Raw genomic sequence first — 15,827 nt, 5'->3', positions numbered from 1 at the left:
ATGTTTGTTTTATTTATTTTTTGCACTGTGCTGAGACAGTGAAACAACTTGCACCGTTCAGCCACAACATTAAAACCACTGACAGAAGAAGTAAATAACATTGACCATCTTGTGACAATACAGTGTTCTGCTGGGGAACATTTGGACATTGCATTCATGTGGATGTTACTTAGAAATGTAACAACACCCAGACCTGAGCAGGCTACCCCCACCCCATAACAATGACACTCCTTAATGGCAGCAGCCATCCGGATACAGCCTGACACAGACACACACACAAAAAAAGCAATCTAAATTCCCTAGATCCCAAAGTGATCAAGTAACTTTGGGATGCACTGGAACCCACCTGATCCACAGAGGCCCGCCATGAAGACCCCCCACTAACAACATACTGTTGCCAGACAGCACAGGACACCCTCAGAAGGCCCATGACCATTCTCTGATGAGTCACAACTGTTTCAGTTGCACAAGGGAGACTTACAGAATAATTAGACAGGCGGTTATAATGAAACGCCTGATTTTTTTGAAATGACAGAACCTTACTCAGTATGAACCACCATGAACACACTTGTGGCCCATTACGTGTAAAGTAAACTGCTGCAGGGTGATGACAGACTACTTTCTTGGCAACATGTGTCAAGTTGCTTCGACTGATTATAGTCATATACTCCACTTTTACCTGACCACGCTGTAAGACCGTCTCCAATTATGTCAGTGTGACTCCCTATTAGCCATGTGTTCTGTGTGTGTGTGTGTGTGTGTGTGTGTGTGTGTGTGTGTGTGTGTGGTACGTCTCTACAGGCTTTGCTCATTCATTATTAAGCAGCTCCTGATGTTTTGCTGGCCGTTACTGCTCCGGTGTCAGGTACCCACACAATCCTCTTCACTGAACCAGGCTGAGTCAGGATCCAGTTCCAGTCTCTTTGGCCTGTTGAAGCTGCTTCTAGTGCTCTACTCCAAAACCTTGGCTAGCCCTGGATGTTGTGTTTTTGCACCGTCTGACATCCCCTTGTTATTCATTCAACTGACTGTCGATGGACCTGGGAGGCTAAAATGCATTTGGATATTTCCCTTGGAGTAACTTGCGTAATTTGCTTCTTGAACCCTCGGGAGGTATGGTGCTGCTATCATCTTTTTTGGAGAGAATTGAGAATTATGGGTAGTTTTACAGTAGACCATAAAATACAGAGACGATGGCGTGCTCACTTTAGCAGACTTGTGGTGAAGCCATATAGTTGTTTATGTAGCTGAGCTGAATCTCTTCGGGGGCATAAAGCTCCTTTGATGTTTGAGGAATGAGGAGCTAATGTGATCACTGCTGCCTTGAAGTGTAACAGCTATTACTTGTAGTGATCTGTCCTCATTAATTAGTATGACATTTAACAGGGAGGCTAATCCGAGAAGGAGACCGGGCTACAGGTCCGTGTATATGTGTGTGTGTGCAACTTGACCCCAACTGATCACATCTCCATAAGCGACACAGGTTGCCTAGAAACGCAATGAGGGGAAAGCATTTCATTTTCATATTATTATGCCAAAATAAAGAATGCTCCCAGACTTAAATAGTCTGCCCTGTTTTTTGGCCTTACAAGGGAATCTTCTCATTTAGTTTAGTAGGAGTGTGTCCTTGGGGAAGTACTTAGAGTTTTCTCATCCCATACTGGTGCATACGGAGAGTTTAAAAGGTAATTAAAGTAGACATGCTAGACAAAAAATGAAAACCTGTTTAATTTCTACTGAACTTTTTACAGAGTAGGTTTTACTATAGGCCGTGCTAACAATAGCTTTTTAAGTGTCTGATGTTAAGATGGAAAAAGCATTGCACTGTTCACCACAAATGATATAAAGTTACTTTCCAACTATTCTTTTTTTTTTCTAAATATGCTAAAAACTTTTTACTCAGCCAATGTCTCCTTGGGAAAGTCATGAAACATTTTTTTCTTTTGGACCCATTGAACGTCCTGGTTAGCGGCAGATGGGTACAGCATGATTGATGGAAGTACAATGGCGCTGCTGTCATGTACACTCTTACAAGACTATTTCACCTGCCAACCAAGTCCATCATATCTGTAGAGAATGAAGACAGACACTGAACGAGTATCTATCTCCTTTCTGTTCCAGAATGTTTTTTTTAGTTCATAAGTTAAATTCATTCTAATACTTTTTCATCGCATCACCACTGGGAACTTTGACACACTTTCATCGCACAAACCAGAACTATTTCTTTCTGTGCCATCCACATAGAAACTTTTGATGTGCCCTAACTCTCTCATTTCCCATCTTATGTATGTTCAAATCTTAACCAATTGTAGACAATAGTTCAGTCAGTTCTGTCACATCTTTCTATGCTTACTGTTTTAATACTTTTATATTCATTTTTTATTTGTGTGTGAGGGCATGAGAGGCACATCCCTGATCCCTTCAACCATGTACACCATAGATACATCAGAAACCTAAACTAGAACACCCAAGTCAACCATCAAGTATTTAAATAATAAGGACGCCAGTGTGGCTTATTGTAGCACTGAGAACTATTAATGAGTTTAAAGATAAAAATTTGTACGACTGAACTCTAACTTGGAAAAACTGCTGTCCTTCGAGGAGTGCTTATGTAACAGGAGTGCTTTGAAAGGTCCACTGTACATTTCCCAACTGTCACTTTTTTCATCATCTCCGCATCAACTTTCTAGGCTCTTCTCACTCTCCTTCCCAAACACTCTATAGCCACGTTGTGAAGTAAAAATACACGGAAATGGAAACGGTGCTTCCTCTCCGTCCTCCCACACATTTATTCCTGACATCACGGTGTGTCACGCTCAAACCTGTGACGCTCCTGAAGCCCCTGTCACCATCACCCTGAGACGTGTCAAGATGTTGACACTGTTTTTCTATCATTAGCCACACAGCTGCAGTGGCGTTGCGGCAGGTTATGGTGTTGTGTGTCTTTAAAGGCAAGTGTATTCGAGGTAATACATACTGTGGCTATTGGGACTATTAGGAGAATGTGGAGTTAATCGTGATGTCCACTATGTCACAAGTGATTGAGGTAAGATGAGAAAGACGTTTCATTTTGGCGGATCGGCAGAAAACCCAGGTAGAGACAGAAATAATTAGTTAAAACTTGCTATTAAAATACAATGTGTACATAGAGCTTTGGCCTAATTATATTATTTTAGTTCTGCTTTTGTCCATAGTGGGCAGAACCGAAATTCATCAGTATGGACACAGTCTGCAAGTCACTGGTGAACATAAGAGAGCACTTAGCAACTTAACCACCACATAGTTTCCTCAGGAGTAGTTAGACACAAAAAACAAAACAAAACAGAGCTAAAATAAAGTCAATATTTGACTGATCGTTGCCAAATGCTTAGTAACAATAACTTCCGATGTTATTGCTGGATGTGACCTCCAAGTGGCCAAATAAATGAATCATTTCCAGTTTAAAGGATATATTTTTTAGAAATTCAGGTCAAATAACCAATGTTATGACATCATGTTTTTTAACCCAGATCAGCTTGATTTGTTTGTCAAATACCATAGGTTCGAAAGTCAAAAAGTTTCCACAGTAGAAAATGTAGCAACAAACTTCTGTTTGTTCCAAACATACATGTTTTGCTAAAGTTTGGCTGAATGTGCAGTTCCTGGCAGAGCTCTGAGATAGCACAACATAGCAGTAGTGCCTTAAATATACTTTTTAGAATGACCAGCTGAGGAGAGAACATTGGAGAAGGACAGTTGTGCTTGAAATATAAATGTACTGGCAGCTTGTCTGTAGTGACAAGCCATTTCCTCAGCTGTCTTCTTTTTTCTCAGTGTGAGCTTTGCGTTATCCAGTGCTGAATGGAATGCTGGTAGCCACAAGGTTTGGTCTGTGTCCAGACTTTCCAGATTGGAAGTCATTCATTTATCTGATCCCCAGGTAGTCCAGTAGCGCTGCGGAGGAGTGAATGATCAACTCACTGATCAACTCTCAAGCCAGATTTATGGTCAAGTGTCAGAGCTACGCTAAGCAGAGCCACACGTACCCTGCCCCTGTACGTCCCCACCTCCCCAGAAATAAAACTACATGACATAAACAAAGCTCCTGTTGTCAGTGGATCTTTTTAGAATGTGGCTGGATAATGTTACTGTATATGAAATGGATTCAGTGGAAAAACTTCCTTTGATAAAATGTATACAACCCAAAGGATCAAATAAGGGTTGTACAATGGACAGATTTAGCAAACTGTCATGCAGTTGACTTGGAGTTGGATTTATTTTTATGACTTTGTGAAGTTCAGTTGTCACCTGACACCCAAACAAACCAAACTAAACAAATCTCAACAAAAATGGAAAAACAGTCCCCACAAACAGGCACCGTTTAAACATGCCAGAGGAGTCGCTTCCCAAGTTAGAGTTTATATACAATACAAGGGACGGCAAAGTACTTATTATACTGAAAATTGTGAAATCTCTCCAAACTATACAGATCTAACTCTGTTAGCATACCAAGCAAATAGTTAAGTGAGAGTCAGGCCCCTGACCAAAAGAGGGTTCCACACTTAAAATAAGTTACCCATGCCAATGTTATCTGTGGAATGCTCTGCATTTAGCCTCTCTGAGATAATGGGCACGAGGGCTGTTGTGTGCTTCCTCTGCTTATTTTCAGCATCTGCCTCCACCTAATAAGTAAGAATAAATTACTATATTTACATCATTTTCAAATCACCTTTCAGATCAAGGGTACAAGCCTTTCATTGGTGAATCAAGATTAATGCAATTCAGGAAAATGATGGGCAATTTGGTATTCTCTGCTTGTAAAACTAAGCGCAAATTATCCAACACCAGCTAGTAGGGGTGTAACGATTCATCTACTACATCGATGAATCGATTTATTTTCCCACGTTCCAACTAAATCGATCTGTGCTCGGCAACTTGGCCTTCCGGACGACACACATCGATCTGATATCGATTTAAAAGGTAATCACTCGATTGTGTCGATACTAGAAAATAACGCATTGGATTAAGCACGTCAGAGGATCCACTTAGAGTATTTACTTGAGAAACACTGTAAAACTGACCAAACAAAATTTACAAATTAGTTTTATATACCATTGATGTTAGCTTCCGGCTAACATCAACGGCAAAATTAATGTATATGCTAATGCTAACATTCGCCTTCACGTCTCCTTTCTTCGTCCCACCAGTGACACACAGTGAGCAAAAAGAAAACAACTGAAATGTCGGATAATTTAACGTGCAGCGTTGGTCACCACCGTCATGTGATTTCGTCAACAGACCAGTGTAGTGAGAACGTCAACGCTCAAAAGGGGAGAGAATAAACAGAAACGGACATGTGGTGTTAAACTTCTGGGCCATAATAACCTCCTTCTTTATTGATAAACCGAGCGCCGTCCAGCGGATCGAGATATTTGAGGAAGTTTACAAAGTAACTGTAATAGGTAGAATAAGAACCCCAAAGAGTAGATACTTAACAAGATAGTTATCTGTTGGCGGCCTGCCACTCCTAAATGAATGTGGAGGAAACACTGCGTAGGTATTTATTTCAGTCACACTGGTTTAATTGTTGGCTAAAAAGTTACTGAATCGATTTCAAGTCACTGGATCGTTTTGGATCGTATTGTTCTAAATGAACTAAAATCGTTCTTGAATCGTATCGGTAGCCGCGAATCATGAATCAAATCAAATCGTTGTTCAAACGAATCGTTACACCCCTACCAGCTAGTACATCGTACTTGTATCTGTAAAATAAAGAAGTAAAGAAAGTACTAGATAGAAAGGATACGCTAACCAGCCTCCTAGCATTTATGTGTGAACCATCAACTATGTTGGTAATAGAGTGGCGTACAAATAATGTCAGCTTTGTATCATACTTGGAGGAATACTCACCAAATTCTCAAGCAATAGCTGTTCACATCAGTCATTATCTGCTGCTTTGTGTGGGTGTCCTCTGTCCATGTACAAGGGCCCACTTTGAGCCAGCCCACTGTGTGTGGGATGGGAATGTTGGGTCCATGGCTCGGCACAGCCTGCTTCCCACTTTTTTTCCCACCCAACCCCTCACACAGTACCCATCCTGCTCTGTTTTCCTCCCCACATGACAGCTCTGTGGCGAGGCTGTGACCGCCGTCTCCTCCTGTGAACCCCAGCTCAATGATAGGACATGTCGCTGAAGCCAAGCGTGCCCGCCGTATTTAAAGGCCAACGGCCAGAAGGAGCTTCTTTCGTAGACACTTTGTTCAGTCTGCGAGTTAGGATAGCAGCAGGGGAAGAAGCGTATGCAAAGCAGTTTTGAAACAAAGCCAAACCATAAGGAACGGGTTACACAATGAGGCACTCTTGAAGCATCAAGGATATTAAACTTGGAATACACAGCCTGACTCACTCCATCTTGAACTCCATCACACTGATTCAAGCTGGTTTGGGCCTCTCAAAATGGTGAGTGGCTTCACTTATGTCTCCTGTTTCTCTTCAGTGTTTGACTCATTCTGTTGTGTCAATAGGAAATTCATTGCTTTTGGCTCAACGGTGAAGCTGGGCCACAGTTGTGTGGTATTTTGTTTGCTGCAGACCGGTTTTTGTATTCACTTGGTGGTTTTTACACAGAATGTACAAGAGGCTTTCTTCTTGACCACATTTTATTATAAAAAAAGAGACATAAAATCAGTTGAAAGTAGTTGTGGAGAGCACAAAGAGAGAGAGACGCCGGTGGATGAGGAAATCTTAGAAATACTGATTATTATTTGTGAGACTTTTTAAGTAATTCTGTTTAGATTGTTTAAAGTTTTGAGGTCTTTTGTTGTGTTCTACAAAAATAAAGTGTGTCCAAAAGTTTTGACTAGTACTGTACTTTTAAAAGAAGTGGGCACTGAAACACATTCTCACAATTTCACCAACTTTAGGGAAGTGCGAGTTGGGTAACTTACATTTGCTTGCCTATTTTCCGCTCAATTTAGCAGCCTGAACAGAAATATCAAACTATAAAAGAAGAATGACATTACATTACAAAATGATAGACTTAACTGTGATAGAACACTTGATATGTAACAATGACTTTAACATGTAATGTATATTTGCTATGACGCTAACTAGACATAGAAGCAATATAAAACATCACCGGAAAACTGCAAGCGACAGAAACTCGCACACTTGCACGCAACAGCATTTAAATCCCCCTCTTACACACATGCAAAGAATAAACGCAAGTGGTGCAGTAAATCTGGAACGCACACCCTAGTGATTTCCCCTTGCACACATAAGTTAGTGAGTGGTTGTTATTTTACCCGGCGAGTGACATAAGGCCGAGACAGAGGTGTCCTTTGTTTGCCTTACCTACGACTGACACATTCTCCACGGCAACCGAACAGGGAAGCCCAGTGGACCACTCTGATTACAGTCCAGACATGAAAAGAAATGTCTACCACAGCAGGAAAATTAGCCAGGTTACGGTCAAAGCTGACCATCTGCTGAGGAAACTGATATTTCTGTGGCACTTGCAGCCTTCTGAATGTTTAACCTGTGGTACCTGAAGCTCCGCGCATTCCAAAATGAACACAGTGCACAGCTTCAACTCTTATTTGTGACATAACATAAACTATTGCCATGTTAAAGAGCACTTTTGGAACCCAAACTAAATCGATCCATGGGGCTGTAACAGAGATAGTCTAAAAACAGCCTGTGGCCACTCGTGGCAGAATGACAGTGATCACTTTCAGTGCATTGGTCCTTAACACAGCACTTAGTGGCACACTCTAAGTGCTCAGGACTGAATTGCTTGATGGGACAACTCATCTCCATTTGTAGGGTAATCCACAGAAGAGCACTGTAATGAGCTGGAGGCACATGTAATGGAATCTGCTGGAACTGCGACTTGTTGGCTGTGACCCTGCGCTCAATTATAAGGCCAATATATTTCATCTACACCTCTTCTGTAATATTCCCATGGTGCAATTATATTAGCTCTTGTTCTATGGTATTGTTTTGTATTCTCTTCCCAATGCACCAAGTGTAATAGATATGGGGTTTTACCCAACACAGCGTGCTTACTGTCAGTCTTCCATGCTCCTGGCACACCTAGGTATAATTTCTGAATCACTATGATGCTTTCCCCGAAAATGGCCCTGGAGGAGCCATGCCAAGACTGCAGTTAAAAGACCCCCTCCTCTCTCTTGTCTCCCTCTCTGCATCTTCTTCTTTATGCTGTCTCTTTCTCTTTGTATCTGTATTATGAGTCCCTTCACCCATTCATCCATCTAGACATCTCTTTATCACAGTCACTGACTCAGTCACTCACATGTTTTTGTTTTGTTTTTTTTGATGTTGTTGCTGTTTTTTTTTCGTCCTCATCATCAGATAGTTCTCCCATTGCTCACCATTACGTAACCTGGGGAGTTTTGGTGCAACTGAAGCCAACTGTGCAGCAGAACCGGTGACTTGTCTTGTGCGTTGCTGCATCTTATCCTCGCCCTCTCAAAACTCCACAAAGTGCATCAGTTGTTTGGCTGCAGCATTCGAAAGGCAGGCCAGCACGGGATCGAAAGAGTGACACCTCGCATGCATCACGCATCCCTTCAGCCTCAATTGCTTTATTCTGAGTCCTCCTGTTTACATCTATCGATCCCACTCTGCAGGCATTTAATAATAAAGTGGGACACGGCAGCTGAAACCTGCTCCGTGACACCGGGAGGGTGTGCGTTAGTGTGCATGAGAGAGAGATGGTCTCATTTTGTAACTACCTGCTAATTATACCCCACAGTAAACATGTAATTTGTAACCATACCAGTATAGGATGTCATTAACTAAAAGGATTAGAGTGTGGTTCAGGCAGGAGAGCATCTGCGGCTTCTCCCGATTGAAAATGGACTAATCTAAATGGGATACATCAATAAAACAGCGGAATAAAGTTGCGGGCACTTAGGAGCGTCAGCCCCTTTTGCTCAGGCTCAAAGTAGAGAAGAGAGTCACTGGCTGGCAGCCAGCCAGTAAATTAGAAGATAAGAAATATTATTCCACTGGCACACCAGCAGCTTGCAGCTATTTAAAACAGGGAGGTTTATTGATAATTAAATTACCTGGATGAAAAAAAGACAAGACAAGAATAGAAGGCTGGGAGGGGGATCAATAGGGAGATACTGTAGTGGACAACACTGCGGAGGCAAACAATAAAGCCAGGAGGATGCAGAGTGTGTGATCATATAATGTGTGTATGTATTCAAAGTGCGTCCTGGATGATGCTGAATTTTCTGCCATCAGAAAGAAATACACGTTGATGAAGGTATACTTGGCGTTAATGTTGAACTTGTTGTGTTCCAGGTGCTGAGCTGAAGTAAGGTGGCCTCGGACAGAATGGCGACCCCTCAGAGCAGCTCCAGGCAGAGCAGTTCGCTCTCTTCATCACCGATGAGGCAAGTACCAGCACACTACGGCCGCTTTGTGTCGGCGCCTCACTCATGTGCTCTCACAACAGGCCTGTCCAGAGAACGCAGGGTCACAGGTGGTTCATAAAAACACTTATAAATATGTTTAGAGGTTAAGTTTACCCAAATCACCATCACAACTTATTTCCCCCGCTTGGCCTGGGTGGTATAGTCATTTCCTTTGTGATACTAAGGAATAAAAAAATATATACTCGCTACAATAACTGTGTTTCTGTGGAGTTTTTTTTTCTTTTTCTTTTTTTTACAGAAAAGTAAAACAATTGGCATATTGAAAAAGATAAGATATGTGCCTAGATAGGTGGTTAAATTGCAGCATTACTGATGTGTCTATGCAGAAACAATACAATGGTTACAGTTCATGTTGAAACATGACATAAAAGCTAACAATTTTCAGCTACAAAAGTTTTAAAAATTTACATTTTTTTTTTACAAACAAACAGTGGCTGAAGGTCTGTTGTTAATATCAAAGCTGTTGGGGAAGCTGTACTCCACAGCCTGCAAAGGCGTGCACGCACTCGCACGGATGTCACACTAGCAGAAAACAACCATGATAGCAAGAAATAACCCTGTTTCATCTGCAGATGTGGCCCCCAAAAATGAAGCGTACTTTGGCCCCCGTTTTCTCCTCCTGATAATGCAGTGTAATGGCGGCTGTGGCTGAGAGACGCTGGTAACATGGCAGCTCTGATCGAGGCAGAGATTGAGGTCTACAGTGGTAACACGGTGCGGTCATTAGTCATCCTCAGAGGTCTGTGGGGAGATGAATGCATCATAGTAAGTGATCAGGCTGCTGAGAGGAAGCCAGGTACGCAGTGACCAGTGAGATGGGAAACGTGGACAGACATGCATCCACGTGCAGAGATATTTAGGAATTTGGGACTTAGCGGTAATCAAATAAATATGGAAAGCGTGCAACAGGAGAACACCCTCCGTTCCATAGCTGAAGCTGTGTTGTTCTTATGTCCCCAACCGCAGCTGGTTTAGCCACGTGTTCGCTGTTTTGCTCAAAATTGCATTGTTTGCCTTATACAAATACCTCTACACAATTATTTAGATAGAAATGAGCTGAAACTCTGAAAGGAACTGAGCAAACAAAGCGGTGTTCATTGCATCCCCTGTGCTGGAGAGAAAACATCACATCCTCGCCTCCTTCATATCGGTCCTGGGGAATAGCTACCAGCTCCTGTTTGATTAGATTTGGCGGTTCAACATCACCAAGCCAGTTTATTGGCCCCAGAAAAGATCCTAGAGCCACAGATTAGGGGCAGTCAATTGCAGATGGTGCAAAGGTCAAAACTTTGGTGACGATGGAAACACATACGCAAACACACTCACACATTCACATGCAACCCTGAAAACATCTGTCCAAAATTGGACTCCTCGTTTGAAGTGATAGCATTGTTACTCTGCCATCATCCGCAATAGTTTTCTCTCAGTGTTTCAGAATAGGGATTTTTCTACTACACGTTTCAGTCACGTCTGAAAAAGATCCTTCTCTGCCAGGCTCCCTTTAAACTGGCATGCTAATATCAATAATATGCTTCTGAACATCAATACGTTCAGTTTTAAAGGAAGGAAAATGTATATATTATTTTATTGTCATTGTCCCAAGAACAACAAAATACACTTCAGCAGCTAGTTGTTGTCATTAGCGTCGTGTCTTTTCAGGTGCCTGCAGCATTAACATTGCTCCTTGATCAAGTCTACACTTTGTAACTCTCAACTTGCACTTCATGGCTCTGAAAACCACTAAAAAGAAGGGCCCCCCCCCTCCCCCCTGTAGATCTGTCTGTTCTGTTATTTTTATCACTTTGTCTTTCATTTATCTGCTTTATTTGCTTTAACTTTCACTGTGAAGGAATTCGCGATGGCCGGTATAGATATATGCTATTTAAATAAACGTACCGTTCGTGCTTTGACATCTTGAACATTCTGTAACACACGTGTGGTCCAGATGATGGAGGAGAAAAGTGCACATAGCAAGCAATCAGAACCCGAAGGACAAACGGAGGTTCCACGCTGTCAGGCCGTCACAAACAGTTCTCAGCGAGGACTAACCTGCTCGGTGACCTCAGACGGACTCCTCATCAGCAACAACACAGACTGCATCTGGGGTCTTTTCAAATATAAATGAGTAAATGATCAATTACTATCTGACAGTTTGTTTAGTTACACCCTCCCTTCATGCCTGTCAACTTTCAAATAAGGTTCAAAACAACACTTCCAGAAAGATCTCTGTTCGGAGATGCACAAAGCAAAACTCTTATCGCAGTGATTTGTGTCTTTATTGTGGAAAGTGCCAGATGCTGATGCTTGCTGGGAAAAGCCTCTTCATCAGCTGCTGTGGTTGAGAATATTTCAGTCGGTGGTATAAATCTGAATATATATGTTCTGACAGTTCCGTGTTTATGAACGCTTACACAGCATCGTGGAGGATGCACAGTGAATGCTCTTGTATATCAAATCAGTAGAACTGTCACGCTATACATAGGCGACCAGACACGCTCTCACACAAAGAGATCATCTCTTACTTGTTTTCCTTGCCTGTCTCCCCAGTCTAAATCCTATTTGTGCTACACATGGCTCACTAACGGGCTGTAAATCAATTGATGAAAGGAGCGACCGAATCGTATTAAAAATAAACTGCAAACACAGATGGAACGCTTTCACGTACTCAGTTTACTTAGCAACGTAACTAGCTCTTTTCCCAGCTCGTCTGCACAATCGGGGTTACAGTCTGAAAGAAGGTTGCCGAGTCATCACAGTGTCAAAGGATTGGCGGAGTTTCTGCGTTTTCATTTGTTTGCGTATGCGCATGTTTTTACAGTATGCTGTGGCCATCCGCCTGTGGCCCACATAATATCGGAAAAGCTGCATAAGTGCGGCGTTGCTAATGTGAGGGAGAGTGTGAGACGAGGGGGGCAAACCAACTTGCGAGGCGAGTCAGCTGGAGATGGTTTGAGAGACTCCACAGTATAATGTCTTCCACATATGCCTGCAGCTCTGTTTTTTTTATGCCTTACAGTGCTTGTGACCGGGCATGTGTGAGGGACTTAGACGACTGAGTTTAGAGCTGGAGGTATGCTGAGACAAAGAGACAAGGGAAAAAAGCGGGACGAAGAAGAGTCGGTGTGTTTTGTCTTACGTGAATCTGGTCTTGGCTGCACATTACAGACGGTCTGAAACATCTGGGAGTCAGATGTCTTCCGCCGTTGCCAGGATGCAACTGTACCAGTCAGAGGCCGCAATGCCTCCATCCTGTCAGCTACTTTGGTAGGAACACAGGCTCGACCTTCGCCCAGAAGATTAAGGCGTGACTTGGACATTTAGAAGTACCATTAGCCAGATGTTTTGACCATTTTCTTAGCTCATCTGTCACATGGTGAAGCCACATGGTGTAGAGAACCCTTTCCAGTTTGCAGTGAACCCATAGGTGTGGGTTCAGTGTAAAGTTCTTTTTTTTTGGTTAATATTCTGTTTTTGGGCAAAAGAGAAATGGGTTAACATCCTATTTTTTCTCTGTGCCTCCACGTTTCTTTCTTTCTTTCTTTTTTCTGGGACAAGAGTGTCCTTGTTTTTGAAGCCAAAACCACAATGGTCAGATCCTTCAAAATCTCGCAGCTCATTCGGCCCACATTTCCATTCACTGTGCCTCGCTGGATTGTGGTTCTGTTGTGGTATTTAAAAAGATTTCCATTTGTTCATCAAAATGATATTCATGCTTCCAGACACTGGGCGACAGAGAAGTCTACCATCCTACTAACACTATGTCAAATTACTATCACATCAGAAGAGTGAAGAGAGAACACTCTGAATGTATTCAGATCCAGAATGGACAGAGCGACATGAACCAACACATGTTCCTGTGACTCCCTTCCAAACTAGATGCTTCGCCTGCCAGTAATACAGCATGCAGTCGGTGGAAAATTCCAAAGGTTGTTTTAAGCCATTTACAGATGGATTTGAATCCAAATACCCCTCATCGCAGGGAACATACAATATTTATTATATGGGTATTTTTTAAATGGAGAATGAAGACAATTTGTTAGCGTGTATTAGAATGGTAAAAGAAAAGAATCTGACATTATTTGTTGTAGCTGTCAATAAATGTAAAGAAATAATGTGAAGTATAATACTTCTGAGTAAGGAGTAAAATCAGTGTGAAGAGACAGGACTGAGGGAAGGTCACAGAAGATCCAGTGATGCACGATTTCATTTTGCTCAGAAGATAACGACATTACAAAATAATTCCAGATAATCGCCTATGCTGTTTGACAAATCAGTTGATTGGCTAAATGTTACAGCTTGGTCACATTCAGTCCACTGGTTTGTCCGTGAAAACCTCCCTTGTTTCATGTGACTGTACCCACAAAAATCACAACTGTGGAGATCACACTGTACTTATGTATCTGTAAGAGATCTTTTCAGCTGTATTTAAGGACATGTTAGTGTCACACAGTGGCCCTAAATGAGCCTGGGCCACACTGGGCGTCTACCCTTTAATTCAAAACATCAGTGGGATCCTTTAGCCGTTGACAGCAGGGTGGCCTGACGTGCAGGGAGACCATTCATCAAGCTGGCGACCAAAGAGAGGGAGCAGACATTACTCACCCCGCGGTCGTGATCTGTGAAGTGTAGCGCGTAGTACCTGAATCACTCGAAGCCTCTAGCGATATGTAGAACACGCCTTGTAACGGTCCACCAACCCCGAAGAACAAATTAGTTCCTGCTGTTCAATAACTGCTACACTTGAGTGACAACAGGCGCTCCACTGCTGGGTTTCACACCTGCCTGTTTGCTGCTCAGAGCTAGCGAGTCTAGACCCAGTCTAGAGAGCAAACAAAGAATGAGAGACTCAGTTCTCTGAAGTACATTTATATTGTCATTTACTGTTGTTATCTGTGTTTCCATTATCGATTGGCCCGCAGACGGCACGTGCTGAAAATGGCAGTTGTTCCATGTGGATGGTTTTGTTTTTAGGATCGAACAAACTGACTGTGACGAGGGAGTCTGTGAGAAGTCCAAATGTGGAAGTGTTGCTTTTTTGTCTTTCTCTGGACTTGAGAATGGCTGTCAGCAAATGACTCCTATTTTAAAGATGCCAGATTTCAATGACTGATGGTTTCGGAAATGAAATACTACCACTACTAAAACCAATAGAAATAATGGATAAATGGCTAATTGCTAATGGATATAAAAGACTTGGCTTTAATATTATCGATTGGCCGATTGATTTTTAAAATGGGACAGTTCGTATAAATGAACGTTTACGTACAAGACACAGCTCATTTTCATCTCGCCTCCTGTTGACAGGTGAAAAAATTAACATAATACCACAACTGAACAAAAACATACAAAAAGCACATCTCTCTTAATCACTATTACACATATCCCTACCTTCATTAAACATAGTTATACTATAAATGTCCCTTTAACACTATTATATATTGGTGTTATAATATTAGCATTCATCAATAACTCATCCATGGGGCTGGTCTGTCCCAGCTGGCACACTTGGTGCCAGAGAGGGTGCACACTGGACAGGTCGTCACTCCATCATGGTTCAACAACCATTCACACTCATGTGCACCATTACATCCACTTGAGAATCATTGTCAGAATTTCAATTTGAGCGAATTATAAAAGCCACAAGTGGCAAAATGACGAGCCGTTTGGGAGCCCTCCCCTATCAGCCAAAATAGTACGTCTCACGAAAAAAAAGACATGGAATTCCCATGACTCTATTCGCACAACGTCAAGCCGACCCTTTCCCTGATCTTAACCTAAAGCCGACTCGCTCAGACGAGAAAAGTACGAGAGCACACAGTCACAGGGTGACTATGCAGTCCCCATCCGCTCTGTGTCACAGGCGAGGAGCGGAGCTCAGGGATAGATCATTGCGGGGCTCGACAGGCAGAGCAGCAGCCTCTGAGTGATTCATCCGGCAGAACTCGGTGTCCCTCAAGTAGTTCAACAGTTAAAAGGTGAATCATCTAAAAGCTCAAGTTATCATTTCCACCTGATGCGTTACAGGAAGAGTGAGCTCACTGCGGCGCATACAAGATCCTTCTTTTTGATATTGATCAGCCAGCCTTCTAGTTTATGCTAGCCATGCCACCAAGTTATACTAAGTCATACAGTTCATCATAATTTGAAATATAGACAAAGAAATAGATGAAATAGTAGCATTTTTTTTCTGACCGGGCCAAAGCTGTTGCCTATTAACCAGCTCCTATCTCTTTTGCTGACAGCCGCCAGCCGATGAGAAGGGCCGACGCTTCACACGATCCCCGTCTGAAATAATAGAGCCGCTGTCGCCTGACCCTCTCTTGGCCCCGCATGTAAATATTTGTCATTCCCTACGAGCTGAAGTGCACCGCTTCCCCTCCT

At 42.5% G+C, this 15,827-nt stretch overlaps 1 protein-coding gene across 3 annotated transcripts in view; it reads left to right on the top strand.

Annotated features, from left to right (window-relative positions):
- Positions 1 to 15,827, top strand: part of LOC125015571 (protein inscuteable homolog) — a 43,570-nt gene that overhangs the window by 8,934 nt on the left and 18,809 nt on the right. Inside the window, exons 1-2 of one of the 3 annotated variants that reach the window (XM_047597568.1) lie at positions 2,912 to 3,046; positions 9,313 to 9,404. In XM_047597568.1, coding sequence (XP_047453524.1) covers positions 9,346 to 9,404 — 59 coding nt within the window. In that variant the 5' untranslated portion in view covers positions 2,912 to 3,046; positions 9,313 to 9,345. Of the gene's footprint in view, positions 1 to 2,911; positions 3,047 to 6,182; positions 6,439 to 9,312; positions 9,405 to 15,827 lie in introns of those variants that run through there. The other 2 variants (XM_047597567.1, XM_047597566.1) reach the window with 2 other exon arrangements.

This window comes from Mugil cephalus, chromosome 10, assembly GCF_022458985.1.
Source record: "Mugil cephalus isolate CIBA_MC_2020 chromosome 10, CIBA_Mcephalus_1.1, whole genome shotgun sequence".
NCBI classification, from domain to species: Eukaryota; Metazoa; Chordata; class Actinopteri; order Mugiliformes; family Mugilidae; genus Mugil; species Mugil cephalus.
Note: the sequence above shows the minus strand (reverse complement) of the source record. Positions and strands in the feature narration are given on the sequence as shown.